The sequence below is a fragment of the Xiphias gladius genome, chromosome 12, assembly GCF_016859285.1.
Source record: "Xiphias gladius isolate SHS-SW01 ecotype Sanya breed wild chromosome 12, ASM1685928v1, whole genome shotgun sequence".
NCBI classification, from domain to species: Eukaryota; Metazoa; Chordata; class Actinopteri; order Istiophoriformes; family Xiphiidae; genus Xiphias; species Xiphias gladius.
In genome coordinates, this window is record NC_053411.1 from 584,073 (window position 1) to 607,049 (window position 22,977).

Consider the following 22,977-nt stretch of genomic DNA (forward strand, 5'->3'; position numbering starts at 1 on the left):
ACATCTGTTGTATTCGATTGCATTAGGTTGTAAAGGTGTACCAAAAAAGGGATAGGTAGTTTATATTAAAGGAGGCAAGAGCTGTTTTGACAGTTAACAGTGTGTTTGAAATAATAACAACAACAATAATAACAGTTTATTAACAAAGCACTTATATTGCAATATTTATTGATCAACATGTGACCCTAGACTCATTCAAAGATTTCAGGGCTAAGCCCTGGATCTCCACTGAGCCTAGAACTGTCCCTGTTTGTAACAGTAGCTTTTTGGAGTACTTCATCTTACCCAACATCAAAGATTTGTGTTGGATGCCCAAAAACATTGTGTTGAAAAGGTCAGAAGATAAACAATGAAGGATTATCAGAATTTGGTTGCCTCTTGCATTTAAGGAGAGCTTAACCACTGAATTATTTGAGACTTGATTGCAACTTTTTGTATTTAAGATCCAGAGTTTTATAGAATTCCAATGGTGCATCTTTAGTTAATGTCCATAAATACACTTGCAGTGTATAGTAGTGCTGCAAATTTTAAAAATCAAATGTCTTGAGCACTTTTGATCTTGTCAGTGAGACAAATGATGCTGGTCCACCATTACAGATCCAAGACAATCTGTAGTTTTTACCACTAGAATTATACTAGGGGAAATTAAAAAAAATACTCTTTTTGTTGTTGTAGTTATTGTTTTTACCAACACACCATCTAGGACTCCAGGTCAGTTAGACCAGCCAGAAGCAATGAATTCTGACTACAAGTCCCTGCAAATGTAGTCTTGCCATGCCAAGGTGCTCCGACAGAAAGTGAAGCGAATTTTTGCCTTGTGTCATTCACATGAATTTGACCGCTGTACCATTAGTGTTTATTTGCCCTAAACAGCTTGCTACTGTACTTTTTTTTACTTTTCAGCACAATCTCAAGTCCGTCTTCAACTGATTGAATTTTCCAATACAATATCTTCTAGTATCAAAATATATGTGTATAGAAGATATGTAGTGAAAGTATTTAGATTAGTCTCCATACAAGTAACAAATTAGTGTATCATGTTTCACAAATAAAAACTACAATAAGAGTCTATAGCCATGCATCTGAATTTAGCGTATTAGCATGCTAACATTTGCCACAAATGTCAATCTCATTGTGGCACTAGAGGAAAGGTCAGGGGGTCACCAAAGTCATTAGGATACATCTTCTGGGAGTAATGAATGTCTGTACAAAATTTTGTGCCAATCTAGCCAGTATATATTATTTTTTCCCCTCATCAATCTGCACTCAATAACCCAAAATGACAAAGCAAAAACTGAATTAAAAAGTGAAATATCACATCGACATAAGTATTCTGTGGCACTTGAAAGCTCAGCTGCCTCATATTTCTCTTGATCATCTTTGAGATGTTTCTACACCTTGATTGGAGTCCACCTTTGGAAAATTCAGCTGATTAAACATGATTTGGAAAGGCACACGCACCTGTCTATCAAGGTCTCAAAGCTGACAATGCATATCAGAGCAAAAACCAAGCCATGAGGTCAAAGACAGCTCAGAGACAGGATTGTGTCGAGGCACAGATCTGGGGAAGGTTACAAAAATATTTCTGCTGCATTGAAGGTTCCCAAGAGCACAGTGGCTCTGAAATGGAAGAAGTTTGGAACAACCAGGACTCTTCCTAGAGCTGTCCAGCCGGCCAAACTGAGCCATCTGGGGCGAAGGGCTTTGGTAAGAGAGGTGATCAAGAATCTGATGGTCACTCTGAGTTCCAGAGATCCTGTGTGGAGATGGGAGAAACTTCCAGTAGGACAACTGTCACTGCAGCACTCCACCAATCTGGGCTTTATGGCAGAGTGGCCAGACAGGTCAAGGTTGAGGGAAAGCTGAAAAGAGCAAAGTACGGAGATATCTCCTAATGTAAACCCTAATGTAAACCTTGTCCAGAGCACTCAGGACCTCTTGACTGGGCCAAAGGTTCGCCTTCCAACAGGACAATGGCCCTAAGCACACAGCCAAGACAATGCAGGAGTGGCTTAGAGACAACTCTGTGAATGTTCTTGTGTTGCCCAGCCAGAGCCCAGCCTTGAACCCAACTGAACATCTCTGCATAGACCTGAAAATTGCTGTCCACTGATGGTCTCCATCTAACCTGACAGAGCTTGAAAGTATTTGCAGAGAGGAAAGGCAGAAAATCCCCAAATCCACATGTGCACAGCTTGTTGCGTCCAACCAAACAAGACTCAAGGCTATAATTGCTGCCAAAGGTGCTTAAATTAAGTACTGAGCAAACTAAATTCTTACTTTTTAATAAACTTACAAAACTTTTTAAAATTCTGTTTTCACTTTGTCATGATAGGGTATTGAGTGTAGACTGGTGAGGGAAAGAATTAATTTAAACAATTTTAGCATAAGAATGCAACATAACAGTGAAAAAAGTGAAGGGGTCTAAATACTTTCTAAATGCACTGTATTTCCTAGGAAAAGTGAAAACTTTGACCTACTGGTGGTGCTAGAGGAAATGTCACTGGATAACCAAAGTCAGTAGGATTCATCCTGAATGTCTATACAAAATGTAATGTGAATCCACAACAGTTGTTGAGCTATTTCAGTCTGGACCAAAGACACTGAATGACTTTCAGACTTACCCCGCCATCGACAGTCTAGCATGGCTAACAAGACTTATAAATGTGTATAGTAATTTGCGAATAAATTATCTTCACAAATGTGTATTCCTATCCACAAATACCAGCCAACTTGCATAAATGTAAAACATGCATTTGTCACTTGTGGCCTCCAGACTAATTTCTCTCCATAGAAAAGCACTCTGATGTCTAGTAATTCTATCTTAGCACATATTTGTAGAGTTACAGTTAATATTCCTGAAAAATATATTGTTGAAAAAAGTTTTGCTACTCTGATGAATTGTGTGAATACATTTTGCTCCACATTCACACTGCAACAGTTGTAGGATATGTAGGATAGGATTTGAGAAACAGTTTTCTCTATGACTTGAAATTTATTGATACCCTTATGAAAATGTTTTGTACAAATACTAATCCTACTATACAAAAATCCAAGTTCTACAAAAATACATTCATATCAAACTATAATAATGAAAAATTTGATGAAACTCCTCTAAGAACTCATAGAATGACTTACAGAAAACAGTAATTGGAAATGACTTAGATCCTCTATTTAAGTAAAGCTATCAGCACCATAGTGGAATAATACTGCATTCAGAAGTTTATGTAAATAAAAGTATTAGTATTTAAAGTCAAATGGAGTAAAATATCAGAAGTACATGGAGGTCATGGAGGTTTTCCCATTGTTATATCAGTGTTGTAGTAGGACAGATTTGTTATGCGGTAAATATCTAATTTCTCCACAGAGAAACCCTTCAGGGAATACTTATGCATTTTTGAGGAATGAGCCTATTTTTACACCCAGTCCTTATGCTACACTAGGCTAACTATGTCTTTACTCCAGACTCTTTAGTTAAAAAGAATAGTTCAACATTTTGGAAAATACAGTTTACCTACTTTCGTTAGTGCAAATCTGTGTGTTGATTACAGAGCTGGAGACAAGATATGGTTAGCCTGGCTTAGCATAAAAGCAGGAGGAAAAAGCTAGACTGGTTCTGTTCTAATTTCAAAAATACACCAAAATCTCACCGTAGCTCACTCGTTTTTTGGGGAGGTTATTGTGTGTGCTGAAACTGTTTCTTGTTAAACAAAAGTAGGGGCAGTGACTATGTGCAGCTTTCTAAAATGTTGTCATCAGAGAAATGTTTGTTACCATCGTGCCTGTAAGGAGAGCAAAAGCCAGAATCTGTGCTCACTGACCGTGCATTTTTTACCCGCGCTAACGCTGCACAGAGGTAGCCTACTGGGCAAATGAATAACCTGTTCTTGGTCAAGAAATTGCTCCATTGCACAACTTCCCCATAAACCACAAATGGTCAGTTCTGGTTTATGGGGAGGTGTTTAAAAAAGTGTTATTAAAGGCCTATTATTTCGCTTTGGACAGAGAAACGCTAGCCATTACCCCATGTTGCTCTTGCTAAGCTAGGCTAGCCACGTTCTGACTCCAGCTGTGTACTTAACACACAGACACGAGACTGAAATCATTCTTCTCACCTAATTTATTTGCTAAGAAAGCCTATAAGAGTATTTCCAAAAATGTTGAACAACTCCCTTAAGAGGAGAAAAATAATATGAAAGAAAACACAGACTTGTTGCTTGTCTTTACTTAAAATACAACCAATGAGTAAGGTTTGTTCATGTTCCCCCTCCTGGAGGTCAAAGGGAATTACCTATCAAGCCACGATAAAGCAGTGACTACAAATCAAGCACAGAGAAAGATTTAATGTACAGAGATAAAGGTTTGCATCACTGACTGCATATTAAAATAAAATTATCTTTGAACTCTACACATTTCTGTCATGACACTGGCTAGTTATACTCTAGCAGTGAATCTTATTTTGATTTTGCATGTAACAACGTAGTCTTCAAAATTACTACTTACTACAGTTGTAAGGTTAATGTAGTGGAGTAAAAAGGACAATATTCTCCCTCATATAATGGAATTACTTACATAAAGTAAACTACTTAAAAGTAGTATACTAAATATACTTAGTTACTTTTTATCTCTGGACTTAACCAATACAATCCACATTACTCTTTCAGAACACAGCCATTTCAAACTCTTATTGTTTTAATCTTATAGTTGTTGGTCTATTCTGAGAGTAAAATATAGACTTAATTTCAATACCACTGTTTACTGATGTACAAACTTCTGTACATTTCTTTTGTGAAAGGGTTCAGCTTTGAAGAAACATTGTAAAACTAACAGAGAAAGGCTTTCTCTCACATAAAACTGTGTGGTTGTTTCTGGACATCAAGATGTGCAACAAGAACATTTGTTTTTCACTGAAGTTGATGCTACTCTACAGGGGATAGGAGCATATCTATTATTGCTAAAGACAACTAAAGTGCATGCTGCTTTACCCACTAAATTAATGGTTTGTACAGTAATTCATAAAACATACATTAATATAATACTTAACCCTATAAGACTTATATGGTTTGCAGCAAAATGTTAGCATTTTATTCACTTGTATACAAAGTATATCATCATCACATTTTTCAAGTGGGGCGAGTGGGGGGTGGTGGTGGTGGGGACTCTATATAAAGAAAAATGATAGGAAAACTCTGGATATATGCTGCTTTTTAGTAAATTTTTGTAAGCTAATTGAAAAATAAATTAGTTTAGCAGTCATGAAATTTGTCACTTCTTTGAGCTTCCCTTTAAGCACACAATGCATCCACATCCATTGAAGAAGTATTATGCATAATAGTTTTTTCTGAAAATATTGTACAGTGAATTTTTCACTATTTTCTGTATACACAGGTCTGAAGTAAACACAGGCATCAAGCTCCCTGAAAACCGGGGAACACATCTGAGACTTTACAGCTGAGGATACTTTACCTGATAAATGGGATTGGGGACACTACTGGGTGACAAAGCCAATCTTAAAAGTTTTTTTTATCTTTAATATAAAATGTTTCGTTCTTATTTTCCTCATCATTAAATACATCCTTTGTGAAGGTATCCCTGACTTGTACATGCTGGTGATGAGTGTCCATACTAGCAGTATGTTATCATAAACCCTTTATAAATGTTACTTTATTATACAGTACCAAGTTTTATAAGTTGTAATTAATGGCTTTGTTAATGGTTAATAAATAATTCATTGACAAAGCAGTAATAAACCATTTGTACAAAGGACTTTTGGATTATCAGGTTGTGAAAAATCCCTTAGGTTGGTGTATATCCTCTTCCAGGTGTAAGTTGCTTTTGCTGTTATCTCTTTCATCAGTGAGACTGTCCTCCCATTAAAGTGACAACATACAGTAAGTTGTTTGTTCAACTACTACATTTAACTGGAAAAAACCTCTATTAACTGTATAAAAATAAATGTTGTCCTTATTATTGGCTTATTTGTATCTATATTAATAAATTATTTATTAACATTAATAAAGCCATTAGTTGCAAATTTTAACCCCTTAAAAAGCATCCCTTATGTGAAAGTAGTATCTAAAATGGGTAACCCCAAATTCTGCTGGGCTATTTGTTTGACAATCAAACAAAACCACACTGGAGTTATATCCAATTCCAACTCCAAAATACAGGCTCAAATCAAAATCTGGGGGCTGAGCAGAAGCGCATCAGGCAGAGAACAATAAGTCAGTCTGATAAGCCTCGGGTGGAATGCTCTTTTCCTTTCTATTCCTTTCTTTTCTTTTCTTTACAGTATGTTTAAGTGTTTTGATCAAATTTAAAATGGTGGTCACTGATATTCATTAGACCACATTTTTTTGGATTGATCTCTATCTACAGAACTCAGTGAAGCACTTCACATTATAGACCACAGAAGTTTCTAGGAATCTCTTCACCATTAGTGGTGGTGTTAGAGGGAATTATTAACATTTGCAAACATGTACATTGAGGACTTCTATGTAATGAACAGGGATCATTAACAAGGCAAAGAAACGCAGAAACACAATTTACAGACAGCTTCTGTCAGATTAATTTTCATGTTAATACCAAATTGTTTGGAAAAAAATGCTCCAAATGCTCTTAGTAAGTCACAATAAAAGCATCCAAAAGATGTTTTCTTTCACATGTGATGATGACTGGGTCAATTTTATAGGAGTGTTACAAAAGTAGATAATTAGTATTGAGAATTTTTTTTGACAAAACACAAAACAGTACCCAAATTAATTGTTTAAAATTAAAAGTCTTATTGTAGTTGTCTTGATTCAGTAAGGTTTGGTGATAAAGCACAAAAATTTAGACTGATGGCACCAGAGGATTGTTGTTAATCTGAACACATAGGCAAAGAAGACGAGACAAGCCTCCCTTTCAGCTGACAAGGCATAATAAAAGAATACCAGAGATGTTTTGTTTTGCATATAGTTTAGATTAAATTGGGTTTGTAGGAGAAGCAGGCAAAAATGTGTTTTGACAAAATTGGAAAAGACATGGCCAAGTTATTGAAGCTGCCATGACCCAAGCAACTTGAGATGTAAAAAGGAGTTTGTTGGTGCACAAAAATCTTCAAAGATTACAGGTCAAAATGGATCCTTAATGCCCCAGTATGCTTACACATAGTATTTTTCTAGAATTCCTTCTCTGATAGTGCAGTTGTGGAGGGTATGGATGTTATCTCCATTTGTATAATTCATCACATCCACACTACAAAAACATGCAAAGACAGAATTCATGAAAAGAACTGGATTTACACTAGTAAAACTATCAGGAATATTATAGTAGTAAAGGTTTAATGAAACTAGCCTATGGGCAAACTATGATTTAAAGTTGGATTACCAAACAGGCAAAGCAGTCACCTGCCCTGGGGCCCAAGACCCTGATGGACTCCCAGAAGGCTGTGTTATTTTGAGTAACTGCAACTTTTTTGGGAATACAAGAATGTGAACTACAAATGCACAATATCAACTAACATTAATATGGTGGGTCCTGCTTTATCATTTAATATTGAGTTCCTGTCTTGAAGTGGGCTCCCAAAATCTAGTTTAAGACTTTCATTATTTCAACCAGTATTGTACAAGATTAAATTTGTGCTTAAACAAACTGCCACACACCAAACCAGGGGCCATATCTTAGTCCAGCATAGAAATACTATGCACGGTAAACTGGAGGAAAAAGGGGGCCAGTAGGGGCTCAGTTCCTCACCGATATTGTTATTGTGATATCGTTTGAAAACAATGATCATGGCACATATTAAGAGACAGTCTCCCCAGGAAGGATCATGTCAGGATCAGAATCACGAGAACACAGTCTTGGTTATGTTATGCCAAGATAACAAATAATAATTACATTATAATAATAATGATCAGGAGAAAACAAATTGTAGCTTATAAATAATTACACTCTCCAACCTTGCATATTTTCAGGTTCACTCCAGGTAGCAAATAATAGGCTTTAGATGAGTAGTGGCCTCCTCTTTTGTTATGCTCCCTAGAATATGTTGACGTTTGAGGCCACAATAAATATTAATAATTTAAAAAAAGATGTCTGATTAATCATTTATTTAGAAAAAAATAGACCCAGTCATCCTTACTCCTGGAAAATTGCATACCAGAAGAAGAAAGTGGTCAAAGTTAAGTTGAGATCCGTTCAAGGTAACAGGAAGGTAAAATAATTCTATACAAACTGAGGTGTATTTCAAATAATATATTCATGTTTGGCTCAGACCAGTGGTCGTATTTTACACACTCTACGTGGAAATTTAAGGGGAGATTTAGAGAGTGTAAAGAGTGTGTGGCCATTGCTATGGATACTCGTATGATCCCATTCTAATGTCACAACAGCAATTAATCACTAGATACATTTTTAATATGTAGGTGAGCTAGCAGGTAGCCTAGTATAAGAAAATAATGGACTACAGGTAGGTGGAGGCCAAAGAATTTAAAGTGGAGTGTCTTTAGCAAAGTTTATTATTTTGTATATGGTGACATCGGTTACTGGTATTGTGCTTATACCATGGCCACTTACCAAAGAAATAAGTCTACAGCAATGCTAGTGACTTTGTGAGGCTGTATTTAGGCACAGTGTTTTGAGCTAAATGTCAGCGTGCAAATGTCCAAACAATGACATCTTAGTTTAGCAAGCTAAGATTTGCTAATCAGCACTAAACAAATTACAGCTGATGCTGATGGGAATGTCATTAGTTTTGCAGGTACAATAGATGTTAGTTCACTGTATAAGTTAAATCTAAAACTTAGACTACTAGTGGCACTATGAAAAGTAAGGGGATTACCAGAGTCATTGTGATTCAAAAATTAGAGGACCAACATACCAGCCAACATTGCCATCCCTAAAACTATGCTGTTAGTGTGGCTAAAAACTGGAGTTTAAGTTGTCATCATCTGTGAGTTACGTTCACAGCTGAGTTAATTGGTAACATAGTGTAAAGAATCATTATCGTTGCAATGGTTGCTTCCATTTTCATATACATAGAGGTGACAAACTAAAGGAAAAATGTGAATAAATAAGTGGACAAACAGATGCTTCCTTATGGGAGACAAGGGCTCGCTCAATTCTTTGATAGGTATGAAAATGATTTGAATCATATACTATGGAGATTTTGGAGCGACATGTTATGACAGTGTTTTCCACCACCATCATCAAAACAGCAAATGAGATATTTTTTGGCCAATGTTGTTTATCATTCAAGTAGAGCTCCATACACTTGGGAAATCTATGACAAGGAGACATGAAGCTGTTCTGGAGGCTCATGGTGGATCAACACTTCACAAATTTAACTGCTGATTAGGACTATTTTTTAGGTGTCCAGAATTTAATGGACAAATGCCATCTGTGCAGAAATGAGTACTGTCCTTATTGTATAATGAACAATAGTCTTTTCATGTCTAGAATATAAACTAGAGATTAGTTTGCTCTAACATGGCTGAACCTTCTCTTAGCACTGGTCTTGTATAGTCACAGAGGGAACACTATTATTCAAAAGGATTTGCCAGCTAATATTAGTGATGGTTAAATATGAAATATTATATTTTTCTTAATTATAACAGTTATTTTCATTTTACTCCTTCTCCCTGCATTAGCTGCAACCATTAGTAAATTGCACAGTAGTCTGTCAAACATTTTCAAGCATTAGCATTTTATTTGGCATTATGCTAGCAATTTACAAAAGTAAGCCTTGATTATACTTACAGCTTCAGAAGTTAATCATTTCTGTTAACATTTTATTGCAGCATTTAAGTAGAAATTAAATGAGTGACTTAATACTAATACTAATACTTATAATAAACAAAAAAGACAAAAGCTAAGACATAACCTTGACCATAACAAAGGGTAAATTTTAGGCCATTTTGTGACTGAGCATGTTCATTTCACTAACAGGCTTTGTTTGTTGTTTCTGCAAAGATTTGTTGTTGATATCCCTGAAGAAATTAGCATTAACAGATGCACCCATCAGCATTAGAGTGAGGGGATCTGTAAATAACCCCTATTTGATCCATTCCTTTTCATTTTAACTTAGACACAACCTGTCTGTGTAGTATTAATAAAGTGCCCTCAGAGTTGTGCAGATTTAGTAACCCAACTCAGCTTGTGTACATATTTAGAAGTTTCATATTTACAGAAAGAACAGAGATGAAAAATTTGAGATGCCCTAGGGGTACTTAATTTTTTTCCTCAAAGAATATCATTTGCATGTTGACTGTTTTAAGGTTTTAGGTTTCATCACTGCTACCAGTGTGAGAAAGCTTCCCCAGGCTTATCACTCTTATTACACCTTTCCACATCATGAGACATACAGGGGGTGAATATAATATCAAAAACACCTGCAATCATTGTAATAAAACTTATTTCAAGCTAAGTTAATAAAATGATGATTCAACTCTATGGTCATTTTTGAGGCTATAGTTTGTAGTGTTGTTGCATTGGATTGCATTACGATCCAGTCACATCAGCATTTATAACAATGTTTTTGACCAAAATCCATTTCTTTCAATGAAACGTCAGGATTCTGAACTCACTGGCAAGGGCTTTCCGACTACTTTGGTTGAGTTGACACCCAAATTTGCACCACGGACCGGTTGCAAAGTTATGGTGGCAGTGAAATGTAAATCAAATGGGAAAACACAACAACAAATCAAAAAACACAACGGCATGTAGGAATTCACAACAACAAATAGAGAATCACAACGGCAAATCAAATAACACAATGGTACATAGGAAAACAAAACAAGAACTCACAAAACAGAATAGCAAATAACAAAACACAACAACTCACAAAATACAATGGCAAATAACAAAACATAACAACAAATCGCAAAACACAATTCCAAATTACAAAACTGTTGCATTACCATTGTGTTTTGTGAGTTGTTGTTGTGTTTTCTTATTTGTTGTTGCATTTTGTGAGTTGTTGCTGTATTTTCCTATTTGCCTTTGTGTTTTGTGATTTGCCATTGTGATTCCCTATTTGTTGTTGTGGTTTAATATATGCCGTTGTGTTTTTTGATTTGTTGTTGTGTTTTCCCATTCTTCGTTGTGATTTGCACTTCATGGCCACTGTACTAACCATCATGACAAGCTAACCAATTACCCTGAGTTCTATTCAATTGGGCGTGACTGCCCTTAGGCTCCTTTCAGAGCAGGCCTCTCTTTTTTTCAAAAATAAATTGTTAACTTTGGGTTTGAGTATGTTTCCTATGGGTTCATTTTGCATCAGGTCCAAAATTTTTGAACAGTGAAGACCTCTACTAATAGGTGTTTATGCTATTTAGTCCCACCTCTTTGTATACAGTACATTGGGGGCATGAAATATTAAATACACCTCAAAACTACAGCCTTAAAAATTGTGCACCAAGTGATTTAATACTTGTATCAACACATCTCTGAAACCAATTGAAATTTAGAATCTTTACAAATTTAGTATTTGTCACACACCTATTGTAGCTGATTACATAATGTGCTCATGATTTTATGTCTGCACTGTGTATTTATTTCTGTACTCACTGCATTCTTAGAAGTTTTGTTTTGTAGAAACTACATTTTGTTTGCTTGGTTTCTGCCTCCTCAGAAACATGGTGTAATTGAGTTGTGTCCATTCATTGTTGTATAGACCCTTGTCTTCATTCCTTTCTGGCTTCTTCATCTTCTTTTCCTTTCCATCCCTCTTCTGTAACTAGATGACGTCTGACTCCACCACACACTGCTCAGTGTACTCCTTCACCAGCTCCACGCATAAGGTGTTGTGGCAGAATTCAGCCATTGGTTTCCAGAGTGGTGGGTCCAGGAAAATCTGGCACATCACATGACCTTTCAGGGTAGCGGTGTGGTGCTCCAGGTGGCACAAGAATTGCTGCCGAGCCAGGTCCAGGTCTTTACCGAACATGTCAATATTCAGGTAATACCTGGTTCAAAAAAAAGTTTGGCTGACTGAGTAAAATGAATGACTTATACTGAAAATAAGCAATTTCTGTCTTAAATGTTATGAGTGTCTTAAAGCCACTATGTGTAGTATCTAATAAATTTACAGCTCTGACACCTCCCAGTGTTACTATCAAAAGATACTATTGTAGACAGCAGTGGCATGGCACTATATTGTTGTTCACTTACTAGTTGTGCCTGAATTAACTAGCAACATCTGCGTGGCATTATGAATAAATAAAGAAAGGACGGTTACCAGTCATCTCCAATGGGCACTCTGAAAGGGAAGGTACAGAGGCTGGCCATGGTAGGGTTGGACACATTATCCACCATCCAGTCAATGTCCTTCTTCAGTAGAATGGCCATGTTACTGGGCAAGGGCTTGAATGGCTGCCAATCTTGAATGATGGTGGCATTAGGAAGAACCCCCTGCATCAGGTCAGTGGTCAGATACAGCCGGTGGATAGCTGTATGGTCGAGACGCACTGGAGGAGATTTAGAGGGGGAGGTGGACAAAGAGGATTTGATGTCTCCATCCAGACCAAGCTCAGACAGACGGAGCTTGAGATCTTCAGCTCTGAAGCGCACCAGCAGAATACCCTGTAGGAGAAAGTCCATGTATGAACTGACAAGGAACTACAACAGTAAACACACTGACTGAAAGCAAGACAAATAGCATTTTGAATGAAGCTTGTTGGTTATTAACAACAATCAAATATTAAGACTGGTACCTGCTTGGTTATGATGCGATACTTCTGGAAGTCCTTGGGTCCAAGCTGGTCATCACGGGTCAGACGGCTTACTTTGACCTCTGGGTACTTGGATTTGACCAGTTCGGAGCAAAAACGCAATAGAACTCCAGCCACGCCCTTGCCCCTTTCCTGAGGGGCAACACGGAGACCTTCCACCAGCATGGTCTCTCCATCATCAATCAAACACACAGACTCCAGAGCAATCTATCGAACATCATAGAGGAAGAATGAAGTAAAAAAATGATCAATTATCACATAGATGGGCAGAGCAACATGACCAATCTGGGTCTGGGTCACGGTGGCAGCAGACTAAGCAATGGGCCAATACAACCACATTATCTGCAAGTAGATAATGTGCTTTTTCTGGAATCATCAGGCTGTGATCTTCAGTGTGGACCAGTTTAAAGTAGAGTTAGCACCTCCTTGTCTGAGGCCATGGTACTCATTCAAAAAACAGTGCATTGCTCCCTTCAAGTGGAGTCACTGCTCCAAGTGACTATAACTATTTTGTTCACAAGTGAGAGGAGGTGAAACACAAGCTCTGCAGAAAGATTGGTTCTGGGTTGCTGTACCGGACTGTCATGGAGCTGACCGGAGCTGAACCTGAAGTCGAAGCTCGATTTACTAGTCAATCTACATTCCAACATTCACCTTTGGTCATGACCATTGGGAAATGACCGAAAGAAGTGCAGAATTCAGTGGCCAAAATAATTTTCCATCACAGGGTGCCAGGGCTAATTGTTTGTGATGGCTGCTCTTCGTGTAGAAGTAGTAGTCTCCTTCCATCTTTGTAGTAGTTAACTGCATATCAAAAGGGATCCACTTCCTATTGAAATTACCAGTTGACTTAAAGGCTCAGTGCACATGCATATGGTTCTATTTATACTACATTGATTGGTTGCATCTGTATTGGGCAGTAACGCAATACCTAGTAACACATTACACAAATGTGATTATTTTTTCAGTAACAAGTAGTGTGAGGGGATTACAAATTGAGATTCAGTAATTAAATTCATAATTAAAGTAAGTAAAAAGAGCTTTATCTGCCCTGATCATGCATGCCAGTTTATTTACAATACTGTGCAGTGGCTTCCTTTCAGCCGATTTATAATGAGGGAATAATCCAGTTATGACTACTTAGTCTTGAACTGCTTTGCAATTCACTACAACAACTACAGGGATAGGAATAATGCACTACTATCTTTGATGTACAGTGATTTTCAATTCAATTCAATTCAATTCAATTCAATTCAATTCAATTCAATTCAATTCAGTTTTATATAGCGCCAAATCTGGGGACTTTTCATATAGAGCAGGTCTAGACTTTACTCTTTACAGTTTTATTTACAGAGACCCAACATTCCCCCACGAGCAAGCACGTGTCAACCATGGCAAGGAAAAACTCCCTTTTAACAGGTAGAAACCTTTAACAGAACCCAGCTCATGGTTGGCGGCCATCTGCCTTGACCATGGTTGAGAGAGAAAGACAGATGGGGAGAAAGTGAGAGGGCGAGAGATAGAGAGACAGAGAAGGGGGGCGCATAGCACAATGCAGGTTACACTTAAAGATTAATAATAAAAATAAGACTAATAATAAAGACTATAGTAGTCATAATAATAATAATAATAATAATAATAATAATAATAATAATAATAATAATAATAATTGAAGCAGTGGCTGTTGAGCAGGATCAGGGGGGCAGTAGGTGGTTTGCAGTCACAGATCCAGTCTCTGCAGGTCCATTGGCAGAAATACTTGCAGATTTGCACACAGGTATCGCAAAGATATGTATGTTTTGGATTATGCCAATTTCATTGAAATTCAAAATACATCCTTTTCATTAGTTTTTCTGGTTGGTTTTGTTCTTAACTCTAACACTAGACGGCACTTTTAGTATTTTAATGTACAAACGTCCATATTTGTATGGAAGACACACTAAGTAACATCTTCTTTCATTAAAGAAAAGAATATCAAGAAGCACAAAGATGAACTTCATTACTTCTTCATACACTTTCAAACTGAAAGTCATGACATTCCTTACCATTGCAAATGAAAGGTAATTATATCCATGTATAATAAAATATTCTCAGGTTATCATACTTGGTTGTGACTTTGCTTCTGGAATATATGAATTCTGCCTTTTCTTAACCCCATAATTACCAGCCACAACAGCAAGGCTGGTATTGTTTTCATCTTGTAAGTCTGTGTATGCCACATGGCAAAATGTGGTCCTGGAGACACCTACTGTAGCAGAAACTACCACAGAGGCAATTTTGACTACTTTGGCAGGTGTTCATACTATGTCTGGCTGCCTGTCTGTCTCTCTGTCTTACTGTGTGGACAGATTTTGTCACCACAATAGAGTCACAACCATGCAAGACACTTTCATGAAACTGTACATCAATGTAGTTGAGATCAAAATGAAAGGCCGTTTAGAAGATGGGTGTGGTCCAAGCAAGAGCACCGGAAGTAGGGGGGTTGGAAGTATGGAGTTGGCTATTGGCCCCCCACTTAGCGTCCATGGCCCACATTTATTTTAAGTAACAGATCACTGTATAACAGTTTCATTCATTCATTCCTTTCCCCTCCAAGACATTGGGTAAAACTACAGACCATCTTTGGATGGGATCACACCAACTGCGACGCCTGTCAATAATGTAGTAATGACGACATTATTGACTGTCAACGTGTTGACGGGCATCGCGGCTGGTGTGATCCCATCCAAAGATGGTCTTTAGTTTTGAAATATTTTCATACTTTTCATTGAACTTACCACTTTTCCCTGTTTGCGGGCCAATATGACTGTACGGTTGGTCTCCTGTAGCCAGCTGGTGTATCTGGTGGGCAAGTAGTCAAGACCTCCATAGATGTCCTGGCTCATAGCCATGATCTCATCGAAGTCCTCCTCAGTGGCCACAGCGAACTGTAAGCCTGCATGGGACAGGGCCTCTGGGAGCTGGGGCATAGTCAGGCTGGTATCAATCTTCATCTCGAAACAACTGATGAGATACAAAGTGGAGTAGAGATTATTGGGGATTATATTTAACAAGTGTCTCAGGATGAGCAGGATCTCATTCTCAGCCAGTCAAAAATAACCAGTCAAAAGTGACACCTGACTGTTCCTACTTTAAAGCATAGGAGTATAAAGGCATTTTCCCATTTTCTTAAAACAGGATTTAGGATAAGAGCTGTCCTAACTTGGGAGTTCCTGACAGGTGGCAAAGTCTGGTTAGTGTAGAAAAACAGGGTGTACATCTTTTGAGTCGAAACAACAACAAGAATGAACAACAGACAGGACAGAAAGTGAATACTGCCCAGGATGACCAAAAACATTTATTGCAGGAAATCAAATCTGCACCACACGATACTTGCCACAGTGGACAAACATCATTATCCTCCCAACTACTACAACTACTGACTACCACACTCTGAATCAACAGAAACAAAATCATAGTCCCAAAGGGGAACCAAACACACATGACTGCTGGGAGCTATAAGTGCCAGGTAGCTAAATTAGATTAAGTACTTGGTAAAGGGAAGGGGAAGATGGATGAATGAACCAAAGGGACGAAAAAGCAAGGAAAATAAGAGAATAAACCACAGATGAGACAGGCTGAGGAGAAAGAAGGGCAGAAAGATGGGGCAAAACAGATAATTGACACCAGACACAGGAAGTGGAAGACACAAGACGTAATGGAGAAAGCTATGAACAATATTGTTTCATCATAAAGATATGCCTTAGAAGTCCATCATGTTGCCCACATTACTGTTACTTCATCCAGATTAACTACTTGTGTGCTTTGTACTCGGATGCGGTGAAGTCATTGGAGTAGTATGGGACCAAGCAAAATGTAATTAATGATGAATATTGAATAATACTGAGGGAAATGAGCAAGATAAACCCTACATACAGGTGCCAGGTGTTTGGTCTCTCTACTAAGGAAAACAAAAACAAAAGGCTTGCTCTTAAGAGTTTTGCATTTAATTAGGTAAGACACTGAATTGACATATGACGTATTATAGTGTGATCAAACCAAATAAAAAAGGTTTGTGCAAAAAAAAAAAATTGCAACCTAAGAATCGATACAAAAGAAAGGTGACACAATATAAGATACAACAAAATATAAGTATATGATTACATACAGTGACATATAGGTAGGGGTGGGTATTGAATCTCAATTATTATTATTATATAATATCAATTATAATAATCATCAAGTTGTGTTCATAGTTTCAAAAGCTGTCAAATACTTAAAGTTGCACAATTTGATCAGATATTTCAAATAAAAAAATGTTTTATTATTATATTGTGGGGGTTTTTTTGTCTCTAAAAAAAGTCTATTTTCTTACAAAAAATCTCTTTTTGCAAATTTTCCATTTTTTCCCAGTTTGGAATGCTGGACTGCTTATGCATTGCATTCTTCAAAACTTGGGGTACATCCACAGCAAATGTCCAGTAGCTTCTTTTCACCTGCCAATAATGAGTTTTACCAGGAGTGAATAACACGTGGGAGATTCAACCTAGCTGGAGTTACGGTCACTGCAAACTGAACCACAGGTCTGCAGTGATACACTCAAGTTTTATATTGGAATTGATGTCAAACAGTTATAAACAATACACAGCCCTAGCTATGGGTGGCACTACGTAGATGTCAATGCAAGTATAATAACCAGGAGACTGCAAATTGTACTGGTCCATGACGGAGCTTAGAAAACTAGCTCAAAGAATGGGCTGAAACAATACAATTGAACTGAGGCTTATAATACTGCTATGCAGAGGTTTCAAGTGATAATAGCCTAACTTAAACAACAGACTAAAGAACCATAGGCCAATATAGTCACAAAAGATGATGGCAAGGGAAGCCCATCATCCAGCTACTGACCTATAACTTCCCTCTCCACAGCATGGAATTGTTTGGCATCCCAGCCACCAAGCTGAATGGACACACAGTATGTATCAATACATGTAGAAAACAATACAGGGGACTCAAAGCACCAGATAACAAAAGACACAACAGTCATTTAGGACTGTAAGACCAAGCACACAAATCTGACGACTGGACTGACAACATGAATTCAATACAACACATATCCATCCTTAAATGCATGGCACTCTGGTAGACATGGTATTGTTTGATTCTCAATACCAGAGTCATAACACCATAGAACGTAACCGTGGTTACCCCCGTGGTCACCCTCTCATCCCATTTTTCATGCTAATCCTCTCCGGACACAGATACAGGACACTAAAGTAGGGGTAAAATTTTGGCATCAGTCTTGTCTAATGTCCACAGCAGACTCTGAACATAATACCCTGCTGAATACAGGCACATACTGTGGAAATAAATTTAACAAAAGAAAGTCTCACAGTCAATCTATTTATGCTATCTATGAAGCATAGAGGAAAGTGAAGAACAACAGTTAGTCTCCTAAGAGACCATCAAATCTGGCTGCTCTGCATAAGCTTCAAAGTTGCCAATTAGGCTCTGTGTGGGCCACATCTGCCCCATTGTGGACGGATGGCTGTGAAGAGAGATTAAAAAGAAAGATATCCATGTATAATAAAATTGTTAAGAGTGGTTGAGAATGCTACAGCAATGTAGTAATAACAAGCGACATCAACATCAAAAAGATACAAGAGAAATACAAGGGGGTGAAAGAAAAACTATATAAAACATGCAGACTGCGAAGACAAAAGTAGTCCCAGTGGTGGAAGAAGCGCTCAGGGCTGTTTCCAAATAAGAACAGTGGCTAAGACAGATTCCAAGAACCATGTGCAGAAACTCTGATCAGAAAACTTTTAAAAACTGCAAAGATATTGCACAGAATGTTCACATGCTAGGGCTCTTGTTAGATAATCCAAGCTTGAAGAAGCCATACACAAGCCATATGTGACATTGCAGTAGTTTTATAAAAATGAAGGAGACTGCAATCTTTTGACACATTCTAATGATGGCCTGAACACAGCTTGTCATGATTGCTCCCTTTCTCTCTCACTCAATTCTTTCATTCAATATGCACTAAATGCCAAGAGGTGAGTTTGGAGAAGGGTCGTGACACTATTCTTCTGAGTCCCCTAAACTCTACAGTACCAATCATGCAGAACCAAAAAAGCAAAGAGAAAGAGATCAATTTGTGGAAAATACCACAAAATCTAAAAGGGAATCCTGGCCAACCTGGCCATGGTCAAAATCTTATTTCCCCCCCAAGCTAAAAACCTATGAGAGAGACAATGAGCTCAAAACCCACTGCTCTGTGTAAGCTCTTTCGCACAGAGAGGATATATAGGTTCTCTTTTCAGCAAACTATGTTTCAAAGCCATGAAGGAAATCATAGGTACTGTATATAATGATATCAATTTGTCCACTGTTAGAGCACTTTCCCACAAAAAAGCATATAGCTTAGATATGCTGACCACAAAAAAGCGACAAAATAATGAAATGTTTTGAAAATTGCATTTATTTAAAGATCTAGCATCCTTTACATATCAAAGCACAGCTTTTACCTCCTGTTTGTGAATACATGAGAAACATCTACAGGCCATAACTCTAGCTGCTGCTAAATGCTACAGGAGTGCAATTAGAGTGTTGTTGCAATGCTGATAGCCCTCTAAAGCAGTACAGACTAGCTTTAGGGGAGGTCTCACTAAGCAAGTTCAGCAGTAAGCAAGGCAAACAGTCTGTCATTTTTTACAGTTGTCTACAATTTTAGAATTACGGTTATACGATTGTTTACACCTGCCACGGAACTGGGTGCATGCCACTTGCAGTGGGTTTTTTTTGTTTGTTTTTTGTGCAAGTCTTTATTTTTTTTGCAAAATACACTTAATTATTTTGATGGTTATTGGGTTCGTAACACTATGCGTTATACACACATTGCAGCACTGTAGCTAAATTAGAGTTAGTGAAGCCTAAGAGAAGTGCATGCCATTATTTAGCAAGCGCAGACAGCAAAATAGAATAGAATGGAAGTACATCTGTTCAATCAGGCATGTGTGAGAAGAGCAACTGAAAGTTATGGCTGAAATGTGTCTGGTGTAGGCAGGAGGTAACTCTCAGATGAAAACTGTCTACTCTACACTCTTCAGAGGGATGGTGAAAAGTCTAGAGATGTTCAGTGCTTCATCTGTACTTGGTATTTCTAGATAACATAGTGTATATGGAAAACCAACTTTTTCTGTAATTTTTTAAATCTTTGTGAAAAAAATTTGGACACATTTGTTTAACACGACCTCAAAGAAATCATTCTGTGTTCCTTCTTAGTTTGTTGTTGTGGCTGTACTGGGGTTAATTAGCAGCTTTTCTTCATTACCTGTTAGTTTGTGTTTATCAATTTTTTTTTTAAGCACTGTCTTTTAATGCCATCAGGAGAGGCAATTGAAGGGGGCCAGTCGGTCCCTTAGGGGAGTTGTTGGTTTGTAGAGGATAACACAGAAATGCTAGACATGTTCCAATAATCTATCAATCAGTCATGTGAGCTGTAAGGGTATTTGTAGTGAAAACACTGTCTGGTCACAGGAGACACACACGTACACATCGTGGACACTGGTATTTTTCCATCATGCTTTGATGCTGTGAGATGAGCTGTCAGGCTTGGCTACCCGGGCTTGGGTAGTCTAGTCCTGCCAATGAGAGCGATGCTATTGTGTTTTTGTATTTCTGTCTCCTGGTCTCTTTCACACACTCACACATTCTTCCCTTATACACTCTCATGCTCTTGCTTTCTTCCTATCTTTGGCTGGCAGTAAACTCCAAACAAAATGGATATTTGACATGTTTGCAAAGACTGTTGAGCTGCCATCAAATACACCACTGTGAGCAAATGGCAGTTTGCTCCCTGCATATTGGGGTCTTGTCATTTTTATGATGCCCATACCACATGGGGGAGCTTTGGACTGGTAGTTTGAAAAAACACAGTAACCCAAAGGATGCACAAAAAAAACTCCATCACATGATTTTATTAGTGAATTGACCAAGTTATGGGGAACAAGGGTAATAGTCAACCAAATTGTGGCAATATTTTGGAACTAAGAAAATGTAAGATGCTGGATTTGCTCACATGAACATCAGTCAGGATTATCATCAGTTAAAACTTGCGGTTACAATTTATTGCACAGGTTGTGTTTTGACAGAGCCAAGAATAAGGTTTGTTGTGTACCCATATTTGTTGCTGGAGTAGTATAAGACTACTTCAATGCCTCAAGTATGTAGCCGTATGGCAATACAGCTACATACTTGGCAAAAAATGGTACCAACAATGACCATGAATTATAACTAAGAATCTATGATTGATAATTGAGTTTTAGCTGTACCCGCATTCTCCACCAAACTGTGAGAAAACCTCCAATCACAAGGCGTGGCATTATAGGATTTATAAACTGTACCTCTAGAAAGATTCTTCATCTGATGATTTATTATAAAGAGCAGAACTTAGCACATGAAGAGAGATCGACTGGCGCTATAGCCACTATTTACTGGTGATCAAAGCCAAATATGGCACACAGTGCATACCATTTAGTCTTTGTTAACACACCATCTTTGATTTATTTGGAGTATGCTGCCAGCTCTCCTCTTCGTCTTACCCCACTTCCACACATAACAGATAAGACCATCATATTGAAAATAACAGGTATTCTTGAGCACCTGAATAATACAAAACTCAAAGGAACACACCATGTCTTTGGTAGATTATCCTGTTGGTCAAGTGATGAGAACATGGACACCAAAATCATTCATGTCTCCTGGGTAGATCCTTGGCTCCAGTGCTTCATGCCAGTAGACTCCATGCTTACGCAAACACATAAGCATATCACCCTGTTGCACGATAGCAGGCTCCATGTCATTTTTCCCACGCAGCCCCGCCTATACATGAAACAAACCAGTGACACACAGGCACCAGAAAATTATTAGTTGGTAAATCTGTCAATCATCACTTTGTGCTTGTTGCCAAGAAAATAAGACAACTGTGCGATATACTTGGACATTGTTATTGAACACTGTTTGGTTCTGTGTGGGATTAGTTATATTTTAAGAAAATGCAAATGTAAAGAATTCCTTCTAATCTACCTGTTTGTATGGATCATACTCCAAAATTCAAGTGATATTCTGCAGTGACTATAAGTAGGCTTTTGACTTTTATACATTTCAGTTTGGAGTATTTGCTTTAATTATATAAAATCACAACCACTACTGAACTATCTTGACATGTGATCTTTTATAATGCATTCTGCTCAAATTATTAACTGAGGTAATGTAGCAGTAGAGGGCACACAATTTACACATGGCTAATTATTACAGTGTTGAACCCAAAAGCATTGTTGCAGCAAGTGTAAATTTGAAAAACATCAAATTTTGTGGTTTTGGAGCATGTTTTGTGTACATTTCTGCATGACTCAGGTTTATTAATAACTAGAATTAGAGCCTCGTGGTTGTATTCCTCCATCAGTCAATTGCAGTTTACATCCATTTTTGTCCAGACTCATATAATATATGTAGTAAAGACTTTTAAGGAATTAGATAAAAGGTATTGAGTGTATTTTATAATAATTAGCGTATGACTTCTTGAGTTATGGTCAAAAACATGTCTTGTGAGGTCACAGTGACCTTGACCTTTGACCTTTGACCACAAAATTCTAATCAGTTCATCCCTGAGTCCAAGTGGATGTTAGCGCCAGATGTAATGAAATTGCCTCCAGGTGTTTCTGAGATATTATGTTCACGAAAATGGGACAGATGTACATATGTATGGATGGACAACCTGATAACATGTAGTGAAGAGTTTGAAGGAATTTAATAAAAGTATATTTTGTCATAGTCAGCATATAAATTCTTCAATTACGGCCAAAAACGTGTTTTGTGAGGTCACAGTGACCATAATATTTGACCTTTGACTGGCAAATTCTCATCAGTTCTTTCTAGAATCCCAGCGGACATTTTTGCCAGAAATTCCCTCCAGGTGTTCCTGAGATATCATGTTCATGGACATACATACATACAGATGTACGTGCAGTTGTACGGACAACCAAAAAAAGTGTAGTGAAGACTTTGAAGGAATTTAATAAAAGGTATTAAGTGTATTTTGTTATAATTAGTGTATGAATTCTTGAGTTATGGCCAAAAATGTGTTTTGTGAGGTTACAGTGACCTTGACCTTTGACGTTTGACCACCAAATTCTGATCAGTTCATCCTAGAGTCCAAATGGATGTTTAGGCCACATGTAAAGAAAATTCTCTTCAGGTGTTCCTGATATACCATGTTCAC

The 22,977-nt window shown here is 37.6% G+C and overlaps 1 protein-coding gene across 1 annotated transcript; it reads right to left on the minus strand.

Annotated features, from left to right (window-relative positions):
* Positions 1–11,719: 11,719 nt before the first annotated feature.
* nat16 (N-acetyltransferase 16) lies at positions 11,720–21,475 on the minus strand. The gene is made up of 5 exons (XM_040141387.1): positions 21,390–21,475; positions 15,491–15,716; positions 12,696–12,920; positions 12,221–12,564; positions 11,720–11,948 (listed from the first exon to the last, which is right to left on the minus strand). The coding sequence occupies exons 1-5, from the start codon at positions 21,446–21,448 to the stop codon at positions 11,720–11,722; spliced, it is 1,083 nt and encodes a 360-aa protein (XP_039997321.1). The 5' UTR covers positions 21,449–21,475.
* Positions 21,476–22,977: the final 1,502 nt, after the last annotated feature.